Genomic DNA, 13288 nt, shown 5'->3' with positions numbered 1-13288 from the left:
ATTCCCAGACCCCCAAGCCCACCCCCCAGGAGCCTTATTCTGGGAGACCAGGCTGCACGCACTCACCTGTTTTGCGGAGGGGGAAGTCATCGCGGCTGTCGTAGGGCCCAAGCAAAGGCAGCTTGTAGGAGGGAGGCGTCCCGGGGGGGCCGCTCTGGGGAGGGGAACTCTGGTCCAAAGAAGCATGGTGGGCTCCCCTGCCCGGTGCAGGAAGGGAAAGGAAACAGATCTAGGTTATCACCCAGCCTGCTGGACCTGCCACCTAGCAATCTACATTTTTTTTTTTTTTTTTTGTCTTTTTAGGGCCACACCCAGAAGTTCCCAGACTAGGGGTCAAATAAGAGCTGCAGCTGCCGGCCTACACCACAGCCACGGCAATGGGGGATCTGAGCCGAATCTGCAACGTATGCCGCAGCTCACAGCAATGCCAGATCCTCAACCCACTGAATGAGGTCAAGGATGGAACCCGCATCCTCATGGATACTAGTCGGATTCTTAACCCACTGAGCCACAACGGGAACACCGCCATCTACATTTATGAAGCATCCACAGCATCTGGGGATAGGAGGTGGATCCCGGAGAGGGAAGCGACAAGAGAAACCAGGGGTGGAAGTCTCATCTCCCAGGAGAGATTGCAGGGCCCCCATGTGGCTTCGGGCCAGGAGCCCCCTGCCACCCTACAGCCAGGCAGCCCCTGGGCAGAGCGTGTCTTTGATCCCTGACTGCCGAGAGCCATTACCAGCATTTGGGATGCTGCGGGAGGGAATGGTTGAGGCCGCCTGGTGTGGGCTCCTTTGACTTCGACAGGAGGAATTCCTGGAGCCTCAGCTTCACCTCAGTGCTGGCGATGGCACCTGCAGGACAGGGCACAGCTGACCTGGGAGGTCGCAGCCAGGACCCCCACAACCGGGGCTGCCCGGGTGGGGTGGGAGTCCAGGCCAGCCCCAGGAGGCCCTAGGCCTTACTCTCTTTGCTCTTCTCCTTGTTTCGCAGGATGAGCAGCTGCTGCTCCAGCCGCTGCTTCTCCAGCTCCTCCTGCCGTTGCTGCTCCCGCTGCCGCTGCTGCTCCAGCTCCTGCTGCCTCTTGGCTGCCAGCATCTCCTGCTGCTGCTGCAGGGGTGCAGGGGGGAGGGAGGCAGGGTGAGCCAGGTCCGGGCGGGGGTCGGACGTCTGGGTGGCCCCCCCGCACCCCCCTCGCTCACCTTGAGGTGCTTCTGCAGCTGGACCTCATGCTGCCGGGTCAGGTGGTCGTGCTGTTTCTGGAACTCAGCGAACAGGAGCTGCTTCTGCAGCTGCTGCTGCTGCTTGAGCGCCAGGAGCTCCTGCTGGAGTTGCTGCTCCCGCAGCGCGGGGTCCACGGGGCCTGCCAGAGCACCCCGAAGCTCCACGGGGCTGGGGCTGCCTCCTCCCCCGCCCCCCATGGAGCTGGGCATGGCTCCTGGCAGCACCGGCTTCACCTCCACTGCAGGAGAAGAGACAGGAAGGGGGTCAGCAGGCCAATCCCAGACCCCACCAGGCCTGGCAGCCTTGCCTGGGGCTCAGAAAGCTACCAGGCAGGACTATTAGACCCAAAGAGGATTGGGGGGGGTAGCCAAATCCCTCTGCTCCCTGGATGACACCTTCTGCCTTCATTAAATGAGCTGGAAGGCATGTACTTCGATAAGAAAATGGGCAAAAGCAAAGCAGGGTACCTGGAAGGTTGCGAGGGCTCCAGACACAATATTGTCACTGACCATTAAGGCCACCGGGCATTTTACGAGACTGACTTTATTGATAAGGAAACCTAGCAGAGGGGTTTAAGTAACATGACCAAAGACCAGCAGACAGGTGATCAAGGAATGAAGATGTCAATCCAAATCCTTTGCTTCTAAAGCAAAAGGTGCTTCCTCCCCCACCTCTCAACCCCACACCCTTCCGGCCAAGAAGTCTACACAAGAGGAGAAACTGAGGCACAATGGTGGGTTCTAGAAATGATGGAGCTGGCAACCAGGGCTCTCGGTAAGCCCAGGATAGGTCTGTGGGGACCCTCTGGCCATGCCCATCTGCTGCCCTTTTCTCTGCCCCACACCCAGCTGGGGCAGATGGGGCGGGAGGGTGAGGCTCTGGGAAGAGGGGGCGGGGCGGGAGCAGGAGGCCGCAGGACCAGGGGGGTGCGGGGCTGCACCCGACCAGGGGCAGGAGGGGGCTGGGAGTCAGACTTGCTTCCTTTGCTGGATTATCTCCTTTCAACAGTTTTATTGTAATTACCCTGAAAATGCCGCTATATATAGAGCGAGCCAAACAGCAGCTGTGCCTGGGGGGAGGGGGAAGGAGAGAGAGAATGGGCGGGCGGCGCGGGGAGGAGGTGGGAGGAGGAGAAGGCAGGAAAGGAAAGGGAATCAGACAGGAAGAAGGGCAGTGGCAGGGGGCGGGGGCTGGCACTGCGGCCAGATCCCAGGGAGAACCCGCTGGGAAGGGGAAAGTGGGGGAGGGACCGGCCGGGGCCCAAGACCAAGACCCGGACGCGCAGGGTCCGGGTCTCCAGGCAGACAATGGGCCGAGGGGTCCCCGGGAGGGGCAAGGGTTCCAGTGGGCCAATGGGAAGGACAGGTCTCGACCTCTTGATCCCTGTACACTGTCCTCCGGTCACTGAATGTCACTCCCCACCCCTGCCCTGTGGTTGCCAGGGCAACCGGGCAAACACCACGCCAGCGGGGAGCCCCAAGCCCAGCCCACACTCCACGAAGCCTCCCGACACCAGCAGGAAAGGGAAGGCAGGCTACCCACGGCCCAGGAAGGAGGAAGTGAGAGAGGCAGGGCCCAGCCGGCTTGTTTCTCTTCCATTTCTTTTCCCAAAGACATGGCTCACGTTCCCCACTCTGGCCCAGGGAGGCCACGGGTAGCGGGGAAGACTTTCCGAGGGCAGGGAGGCCCTCTCCAGCCCAGGCCTGGAGAAGAAAAGACCCTGCTATCCTGAGGGCTGCCATCGTCTCTGCGGCCTCGGCCTCATGAGCAGGCCTGTGCCCAGGCCCCCACCGCCACCCCTTATCAGGAGTGGAGAGGGAGCTGGGAGGAGGTGCTAAGGGCTGAGCTCGGAAAGGCTCCCACACCCATTGCAGTCTATGAGCTCGGATCTCCTCAGGGAGCCTGCAGAATGAGCGTCACCAAAGCAAGGGCAAAGCCTGCCGAAGGCCAAGGCCGTGCTACCTTCATGGCTGAACTTGGGCCCCGGGACCCCCGGAGCCGGGAGTGGGAGGTGGCCTGAGTGTAACATGGCACCCCACCCCCAGCCCTTCTCCCCCCAGCACCGCCAAGCACATTCCTCTGTGGTCTGCCCGCCAGCCACACTGACGACTCTGCGGCCACAATGCCAGAGCCACATCTGCAGGAGTGGCCAGATGTGGCCAGGAGGGTGGGGTTACACACACACACACACACACACACACAGGCTCACTCGCTTTCCCTCCCAACCCAGAACCAGGAGGAAAGGCCCTTGGAAACTGCAGGGGGCCCTCCTAGAAGTGGCCGGCCCTTTGCAGGGTGCAAAAGCAGGGTGGCAGCAAGGAGCCAGCAGCCAGCCTCAGGTATCCCCGGCCCTGGAAATGCTCAGCAAGGCCCCATGCTGCTAGAGAGTTATCCGTTCCTCGGCAAGGCTGGCTTGGCCCGTGGCACTCAGATCGCTCAGCCAAGAGGTGGACAGGCTTCAACCTGCTGCTCCCGGCAGTGCTGGGGCTGCGGGAGCCGGATGCCAGCCCGCCCGCCCAGGGAAGGGCAGGGGTCCAAGCACTCCTGGCTCCCAGCAGATAACCCTGCTTGGGCTGGAACTCCCGCCAGCCATGCTGGCTTCCCTTGCAGGAGCCCTGCAGAGAGGGCACGGGCTCCGGCAAGGGGACTCTCCTAGCAGGGCTCCTGCACAGCCGCCACCGCCGCAGCCAAGATGCTAGGTCCTGCGCTGCAGTGGGAGCTGCAGCCCCATTGGTATGCAGGTGGTGGGGCGGCCAGCGGGCTCCGCCACACAGCCTTGTTCCCACACAAGCAGGAAGCACAGGCGACTCGAGAATATTAATCTGCGGGCCCCATGGGGCCTGGAAAGGATGCAGCACCCCGTGGGTGAGCCAGGTAGTAACCTGGCTCCATCCCAGATGGAAGGAGCCGTGGCTGGGCAGCTAGAGTCACGGCAAGGGGGGAGAGAGGCACAGAGCCCCCCAAATGAGGTTTTCTGGGCACAAAACCTAGAGTCCGGCTAACCGTGCCGCCCGTTGAGGATCTGTGCCCTCTGCCAGACTGGCATGAGCAGGGCAGATGGCAGTGGCTGCCATGAGATCCAGGCACCTGGAAGGGGAGATGGGTGTGTCCTGATAGGAGGAGACTCTTGACCGCCGCCTGGTGGCCTGAGGAAGAGGGGAGGACCTCCGGAAAGGGACGAAAGGAGGCGGAGGGCGCTGGTGCCTAAGAGGACAGGCTGGAGAGTCTGGCAAGGACAGGCTAGGGTAGGGTCACATGGGAGGCACAGCTCTGGGTGGTCCCCCTACCCCGTGGCTGCAGGATGTCAGAGAGGAAGGCAGCACCTGAAGCAGGGACCTCCTGCAGAGGGAGACAGAAGGGCCCAGGTCTGCCAGCTCCATGCTCCACTTCTTCCGGGGACTCTGACCCTGCCTCCTGGGAGAGCGGGCCTTAGGGACAAGCAGCAACAGCCCTCCTGTCCTCTGGCCCCCGGGAGGACTAACCATCACTGCCTCCGCAGAGAAGCCCCAGCCCAGGCAGCTGGGAGACAGCCATCAGCATGTCCCCGCACATCCAGGCTCTAGCTTAGAGGGGTACAATGCGGACAGGAGTCTTTCTTGTCTGGAAGGCTTTCAGTGAGAAGAGATTCCAGTTCCCCAGGCAGACTTGGTTTTGGTTCTTGACTCTGCCAATCAGTAAGCTGTGTGACCTTGGGCAACTTACTTGCCTTCTCTGAAATTCCATTTCCTCACTTATTTTTATTATTATTATTATTTTTTTTTTTTTTTTGCTTTTTTGGGGCCCCACCAGCGGTATACGGAGGTTCCCAGGCTAGGGGTCCAACCGGAGCTATAGCTGCCAGCCTACGCCACAGCCACAGCAACGCGGGATCCAGGGGTCCAACCGGAGCTATAGCTGCCAGCCTACGCCACAGCTCAGGGCAACGCCAGATCCTTAACCCACTGAGTGAGGCCAGGGATAGAAGTCGCAACCTCACGGTTCCTAGTTGGATTCATTTCTGCTGTGTCGCAGTGGGAACTTCTAGTTTCCTCTCTTAAAGGCACAACTGAGCAGGTACAACTGAGCAGCAACAGCCACATCCTAGTGACATTTCCTTCCCATGAGCTGGGCTTCCGACCTCTCCAGGAACCCCATCAGCCCAGTGGGGGCTCCACAGCAGATTCTTTGGGTAGCACAGCTTGGCTCCTCGGAGGTGGGGCGGGTGTCGATGCAGGTTCTGACAGGGTAACCTCTGGGATGACTGCCAGCACAGGCTTAGATTAAAAAGAGAGTGTCCAGGAAAAGGGACACTCCCCTGGAGCAGCCAAGGGATTCTAGGACACGAGGGACAGGTTTTAGCAGCACCTTTGGGAAAAGGGTTCAAAATAAAAAACAGATCTGGCTGCCCAAAAGCAAGGTCAAGCCTTCCTCCTGCTCTGAACACCTAAGCCATGCCCCAGGTCCCAGCCTGCTCTTGGAGAAGTCACCAACTCCAAAACCCCTGTGACCCGAACTCTAGCAGCAAGGAAATGGCACTTGGGATTCCCCTGAAGATGCCCGGAGGGAGGGGACACCAGTGTGTGGACCCACCCAGCAGACCTAAAACACTTAACATTTGGCTCTCAAAAGACCCTGCTCCTGGAGTTCCTGTCGAGGCTCAGTGGAAACGAATCTGACTAGCATCCATGAGGACACAGGTTCAATCCCTGGCCTTGCTCAATGGGTTAAGGATCCGGCACTGCCTTGAGCTGTGCTGTAGGTTGCAGACGCGGCTCAGATCCTGAGTTGCTGTGGCTGTGGCATAGGCTGGCAGCTACAGCTCCGATTCGACTCCTAGACTGGGAACCTCCACATGCCACTGGTGGGGCCCCAAAAAGATAAAAAAAAAAAAAAAGAAAAGAAAAGAAAGACCCTGCTCCTGGAAGCCACTGAACGGGCCGGGGGCGGGGGGCACCAGGGTACTGAGAGTGTAAGGGAGGGGTGCATTAAGTGGTTTGGAATGTCTACACAGGATGCAAGTGAGGCCTCCGCAGATAAACCCTGGGTCTGAAGAACTACTCTCAGAAAAGAGGGGAGAGGGAGAAAGGGACCTTTGAGATGAACTGTTTCAGCTGCCACCTAACACAGATGAGGAAACCAAGGCTCCACGGCTGCTGTGCGGAGGACGCCACCACCACGTACGGGGCAGGGGCTCAAACCCAGGGGTTCTGACTCTCGGCTCAGGGGGGCTCACTCTGAACACTGATCGCGTAGCACCCACTCCAGTGCAGGGCGTCCCAGGGGCTGAGTGAGGGCTGGCCCTGGACATCTGGCCCCTCCGGAGAACAAAGGGCCAGCTGCCCACCCTCCCGGGACGCGCCTTCCACCAGCACCCAGGCCCCCGGGAGCTCCTCTGGGGAGTCAGCGGCTTCCCTAAAGGTCTGATGACTTTGTTCCATCGTCCCGTCCCTCCGGAGAACGGGAAAAGGCTCTGGCCCTTTCCTGGCCTGGAGGGATTTTGGAGGGAGGCAGGGAACAGTTTCACACTCCTCCCCCTGCCGCCGCTGACCCCTCCCCACAAGGACGGTTTCCCATGATCTATTTCTGTGCTCTTACGTGACTAGGGAGGCCAATTTAGGCTCAACAGGTTCTACCACAATTCAGACGGCGTTTCCACATGGGCGGGCTGGGGGTGACTCTCTCCCAGCAATTTTCACAACTCTTCATGCACCTCGAGCGCACACACTTCCCGTAATGGTTAAGAGCCAGGGCTCTGAAGTAAGAGAACGCCTGGGTTCAAGTCAAGCTTCACCACTTCCGAGAGCAAGGCCCTGAGCCCCACCCTGTGCCCCGCGTGGGCATCCGTGAAATGGGCACAAGGATGGCGCCTGCCTCCCAGAGCTGTCGGCGCTCGGGAGAGATAACACACGCAGTGGAGCTTGGCACAGAGCCTGGGAAAATCTCGGGAGGTATGAGTCGAAGCTATTCATGCCTCCTGACATCCTTGTGTGTGTCCTGGACCCTGTCGGCAGTCACTGAAGCCTATGGACCACTTCTCAGAATGTTCCTTAAGTGTGTAAAATACAATACTCAGAATCACATTCAGGGCCAGTTCACAGACGGCCTGAATTCTTTTTTTTTTTTTTTTTTTTTTTTAGCTTTTTAGGGCCACGCCCATGGCATATGGACGTTCCCAGGCTAGGGGTCGAATTGGAGCTGCAGCTGCTGGACTACACCACAGCCACAGCAACGCCAGACCAGAGCCACATCTGTGACCTACGCTGCGGTTTGCGGCAACACCAGATCCTTAACCTACTGAGAGAGGCCAGGGATGGAATCCACATCCTCACGGATACTAGAAGGGTTTGTAATGTGCTGAGCCACCACGGGAACACCCCCTCTGTCCCTTAAAAGCATTACTTAACACAGATGAGCACGGGTTTTGGTACCTGCTCTTGGGACCCCAGCTCCCAGCAGAAAGTCTTCCCAGGAGTGCCCGCTGTGGAACAGGGGGTTAGGGATTTGTCATGGCTGCAGCTGTGGCATAGGTCAAAGCTGTGGCTCAGAGTGAATACCTGGCCCAGGAACTTCCACATGCCACAGGTATGCCCCCCACACACACCAAAAAAAAATCTCTCTGGGTTTCTGTGCCTTCGGCAGGTGACACCTCTCTCCCTAGTGCTATTTCATATCCTCCTGGGGCCAGGAGTCAGGAGACCCTAAGCACATCTTTTCACAAGACAGAAGCAATGCGAAACTGACTTGAAAGACTCTTAGAACGTCACTAAAGGAAGGGCCTGCAGATCAGCAACTCAACTCCCCCAGCTGATAGAGGAGGAAAGTGAAGCCAGAGGTGGAAGAAATTTGTCCCAGGTACTGTGGAAAAGGAGAGGGAGGAGCTGGGGCTTAATCTTAGGTCTTGTGGCTCTCGCCTCCCACTAAAAAACAGGGGCAATCTTGAAGGCTGCTCCTGATTTAATGAGAGATGGAGCAGGAAGCCAAATTCTGCATAAAGGATCCAAGGATCTAGATGGGGCACCTGGTCTAGAACACTAGAGGCCAGGAGTGCGGGCGCAAGGGGCCAAGTGAACGGAACCCCCAGAGTCCTCGAGGGAGACCATGTCTCTGAAGGACATTAGGCTGCAGGGTCCTGATGGGGGGCACAAAGCATCTCTCACCAGGGAAGATAGAGTTGTCACCGCTCCCGGGCCGCTTTCTGCAGAAGCAGACTCACTTCCTGCAGCCCAGCCATTTTCAGGAAACACTGGGCACTAAACTAGAGGCGATTAAAAAGGCACACTGGGAGTTCCCATTATGGCTCAGCAGGTTACAGACACGACTGGAATCCATGAGGATGTGGGGTCGATCCCTGGCCTCACTCAGTGGATCAAGGATCCAGCATTGCTGTGACCTGTGGTGTAGGCCGCAGACACAGCTCGGCTCTGGTGCTCCGGTGGCTGTGGCGTAGGCCAGCAGCTGTAGCTCCTATTTGACCCCTCGCCTGGGAACTTCCATACGCCACAGGTGTGGCCCGAAAAGGCAAAAAAATAAATAAAGTAAAAAAGACACACTGACCATTCTAAGCCTGCCGCTGTTGCTGGGACTGTTGGCCCTACACCTGGGGTGGACAGCGGGGACCCCAGGGCAGACGCTCTGCCTCCACTCCCCATGCACAACCCAGCCCTGAGCATCCAGCAGGGAGCCCTGTCCACCTGGCCACTTGCCATAATCCCCTTTTCCCGGGTAGGGTTTTGACACCTGCTCCAAGCCTCTCAAGACAACCCCCTTCTCCAGACTGCCAGGCTGCTGGGAGATGGATCTGACTCTGGTTGGGGCAATAGCCTCCCTCCCTCTGCAGTAGGCCCTTCTCTCAGGAGTCCCAAAACCCACTGAGGCCTTCTAGGAAGATTGGCGACACCCACTGGCAAGATGCTAGGCCCCAGGGCCCCTGCCCACAGAGCCCTCACTCCAAGTATGGGCTGAGCTACTCCCATCAGAATCATCTGAGATGCTGACTCCTGGGCTGCCCTATGGAATCCAAACATTGGGGTCGGGGGGCTGGGGCAAGGCTTGAGAACCTGAATTTTTTTATCTTTTTAGGGCCATACCCACAGCATACGGAAGTTCCCAGGCTAGGGGCTTAATCGGAGCTATAGAAGCCGGCCTACGCCACAGCCACAGCAACATAGGACCTGAGCCACAACTTCGACCTACACCACAGCTCAGGGCAACGCCAGCTCCTTAACCCACTGAGTGAGGCCAGGGATCGAACCCGTGTCCTCATGGATACTAGTCAGGTTCTTAAACCACTGAACCACAAGAGGAACTTGCAGCATTTTAATATATTCCCTTGGAGAGGTCCCTTGTGGCGCAGTGGGTTAAAGATCCGGTATTGTCACGGCAGCTAAGATTGCTGCTAAGGCAGCACAGGTTCAATTCCTGGCCGAGGAGCTTCCACATGCCAAGGGTGCAGCCAAGAGATAAATACGTAAATAAATAAATACCTTTACTATATAGATAGGTTGTAACTGAAAGTTTGAGAACTACTTTCTCACAGTGTCCAGGCCTCCGGCTGGCTGTACTCATTTCTGCTGCCAACCTGACAGCTGTTACAGCTGTGCTCGTGGACACAGTTAATCTGATTTCCTGTCTGGCAGCTGTGCAGCAGTGAAGGGACAGCTGAGGGTCTCAAAAACAAGAAGAAGGGATGAAGGAGGAGGGGATGGGGGCAGGGAAGGCTATTAGAATGAGACAGGATATTCAGATTTGTTCCTGAGCCTTTCTCTGCCTTGGGCCAAAACCCCTATGGGGAGGAAAAGAGCTGATCAAGTGGTCCCCAGTATTTATAGAAAACAGACCCCTCTCAGAAATGTCAGGAGCCCCCCACCCCCCCAAGGTCAGACTGGTCTCTCTTGTCCAGGAGCACAAACTTTGAAAGCAAGACAGGCCCACACATCTGGTTGTGCAGGTTGTGTACTGCACAATGGCACCCAACTGAAGGGGCAAGTTGGGAGCTGAAATCTAGTCCATGTCCCAAGGACTAAGCCATGCACTCTGGCAGGAGGATACCGCCACCTGGAAAAAGGGCTGCCTTTTATAAACTTGCACTGGGGAGTTCCCGCTGTGGTGCACTGGAATCGGTGGTGTCTTGGGCGTTCTGGGATGCAGGTTCGATGCCCAGCCTGACACAGTGGGTTAAGGATCCAGCGTTACCGCAGCTTCGGCCTAGGTTGCAACTGTGGCTCAGATCTGATCCCTGGCCGGGGAACTCCATATGCCACGAGGCAGCCAAAAAAGGAAAAAAAAAAAACAAACGAACAATAAAAATTTGGACAGGGAAGCTCCTGTGTGGGTTAGCGGTGGCCCTAGACCAAGACCTGAGTCCAAAGCCCTGCTGTCATTTACTGTGCAACCTTAGACAAGTTCTTAACCTCTCTGTTCCTCCTCAATTGCACAGCATAGCTATTAATACCTTCCTATGGGACATAATGTAAGGCAAGCACCCAATACCCTTGTCATTTAATAACATTATAATATTAATTCCCTTCCCACCCCATTCTCGCCCTTCCTACCTTCCCCACACCCGTACACCTCTGCACCCACCAACCTAGCCAAGCGTGGAATGATGTGAAGAATTTGAATACAAACATCCAGGGGAAACCCCAATACCGAAACCAAACCCCATGGCACTTCCCAACATCCACAGCATCTCTTCCTGGCATAAGCGGGATTCACACCCGCCCTCACTGGGGAAAGAAGACTCCTCCTCCACGCCTGCTTTTAACATCCTGCGCGTTGCCCAGGCAGCAGCTCTGCCCAGTTCAGGCCGGAGGGAAGCCCAAGGCCCAGGAGAAGGGAGGCGGGGATCCCCCAGCACTGAATCCTTGGGAATCCTGCACCAGAGTTCACGCTCCTGGGCTCCCTGAGCCTGGACCAAGACTGAATGAGACAGCGGAGCCGGCCATGTGCTGGGCTGCTGCGGAGAAGCCAGGCAGAGACCCCATCCATCAAGAAAGACCTGATAGCACTAGCAGAAGCTGTCATTTGTCCCCCTCCTCAAGCGGAAAGAGCCAAGAATACCCCGCACCCTTCACAGGCTCGCCTGCCAAGACTGTGGCTCGCCCACCAGGGCAACTTACCATATCTGTCTAGTCACCCAGAGGGCCAAGCCCCAGAATAGAGCCCAGGAATCCTGCTGTCAACCCTGGATGCCAGCCCCCTCAAGCAATATTCATTCATCCATGTGCCAGGCACCATGCTAAGTGATGGGGGAATGGCAGTGCCCAAGACAATCCAGAGAGCAAAGGATGCCCCCGAAATAGGGTTCCAAAGATTTGCTGCTGGAGTGGGCAAAGAGTCCAGGGCACACAGCCCCTTTGCCCCAAACCCTCAGGCCGAGGAGACCTGGTGACACACACTGCCCAAGAAGCGTCCTGGACACCTGCTTTTTCAGCCACAGGCTTTTGCATCCTGCCTGGAGACTGATCAAGAGATGGGGAGAGGAGGCGTGGGGGGGGTGCAGAGGGGGGAACACCAGGCTGCCTGGGCGCTCAGGGCCGTGTTTATCCAGGGTGGATTTTTTTTTAACCCAAAGGTTAAAGCGTTTCTATTTGAAACATCTATTTACATTCCAGAGTCCAAAAAAAAAAAAAAAAAAAGAAACAAGGCAGCCGAGCTCCAGGCCTATATCTGTCCCCAGTCGCGTCACAGACACAGCATCAGAGCTGCGCACGGGGAACATTCTTAGCCCTCTCCCCGAGCCGCTGAGGTGACTCACGCCTCCCTCCTGCCAGCCTGGACCACGCCATCGCTCAGAAGGCTAGGCAGTGTGCGTGTGTCGGGTGGGAGGGCACGGGGATCCGGAGAGCAGGACTGGCAGGGGGTAGGGACGTGTATGCAAGAAGAGGGAGCCTTAGAGAAGGAATGGGGGTAGCGGGGTTCCAGCCAGCAAGGATTCTGGGCCTAACGTGAAAGAGGATGAGAGGAGGAAACTTCGGGCCAACCACACTGCTTCTGGGAGGCAAAGGACAGGGGGACAGGGCAAGAAGGGTGGATCGACAGGGTATCTGCCAAATGAGGTGGAGCTGCCGTCGAGCAGATGCTTTGCAGTCAGCCCTTTGCTTTCCAAGAGACCACCTGGACTCCCAGCAAGAGGTCAAGCAGGGGAGTCAGCAGGCAGCATCTTTACCTAGAGCCGGGGGTTCAGCTAGATGAGAGCTAGACCAGCCCTCCCGGCTCATGGCTCACACCCCGGCCAGGGGACCTCGGAGAGACTCTGCACTGCTGGCCCTAGGGTTACGCCTCCATCCTGGGGCCTGCGTGGGCACCCTCAGGGCTGGTCCCCAGGATTATGCCCCTACCAGGGGAGGCTACACAGGCATCCCCGCCCAGGCAGATGGGAGGCCTTGTTTGAAGGGTATTCCAGACCTTCCCCAAACCTTCATGCTCTGACACATCCCAGTCCAGCCACAACGTTATCCCTGGACAGCCTGGAGCCAAATCACAGGTACCCAGGCAGACATGCGGCTCCCATCTTCCGATTCAAAGCGTGGGACCCACACCTACGTCTCCAGAGGCAAAGACTCCCCCCCCACACACACACACATCCACACCCCAGTGCCAAGACACTGCCAGGAGGGGCCAAGCGGGCATGGCTCCAGCAGGCCCCTCCTTAAAGGAAGCATCTTGTGGTGCCGGCCTGGTGAGGAGGCTGTGCCAGAAAGGCTTGATGCTGCCAACAGGTTCCTGGGAAGGACGGTGGGAGTGGCCCAGCTCTGGGGGACCCCACCCCCAGCCACGAGCCAAGAGTCCCTGCTGAGAAGGTGGGAGGACCAGGGAGTCCTCAAGCGTATGAGCCCAAGTGACATTCCTGCATCCTCGTGTTCTGGGAACAAACCAAGGCCCAGGGAAAGGAGAGATATGGGGGAGCCAGGAGCCAAGGCCGCCAAGGCCCCCAACATCCCGGCTGCCAGGCTCTGCCTAACTCTACCACGAATGCATCAAGCCTCCTCCCCAGGCGCCCGATTCCCAGGGCACTCCTGATCGGCAACCAGCAGAAATGACGGCACTGGATTCTCTGACCCCAAGAACTCAGCCAGAGGAGTAG

At 57.7% G+C, this 13288-nt stretch overlaps 1 protein-coding gene across 5 annotated transcripts in view; it reads right to left on the bottom strand.

Annotated features, from left to right (window-relative positions):
* The window catches only part of HDAC5 (histone deacetylase 5), a 41554-nt gene that overhangs the window by 14078 nt on the left and 14188 nt on the right, over positions 1-13288 (bottom strand). For all 5 annotated transcript variants that reach the window (XR_002337097.1, XR_002337098.1, XM_021066892.1 and 2 more), the window contains 4 exons: positions 1203-1462; positions 966-1110; positions 740-854; positions 67-197 (listed from right to left, as the gene is read on the bottom strand). Coding sequence is in view for 3 of the 5 variants with exons in the window: in XM_021066892.1 (XP_020922551.1) it covers positions 67-197; positions 740-854; positions 966-1110; positions 1203-1462 (651 nt within the window). In the remaining 2 variants the exon portion in view is untranslated. The remainder of the gene's footprint in view (positions 1-66; positions 198-739; positions 855-965; positions 1111-1202; positions 1463-13288) is intronic.

The sequence above is a fragment of the Sus scrofa genome, chromosome 12, assembly GCF_000003025.6.
Source record: "Sus scrofa isolate TJ Tabasco breed Duroc chromosome 12, Sscrofa11.1, whole genome shotgun sequence".
Classification (NCBI taxonomy): domain Eukaryota; kingdom Metazoa; phylum Chordata; class Mammalia; order Artiodactyla; family Suidae; genus Sus; species Sus scrofa.
The sequence above is the reverse complement of the archived record's forward strand: the minus strand, read 5'-3'. Positions and strand labels throughout refer to the sequence as shown.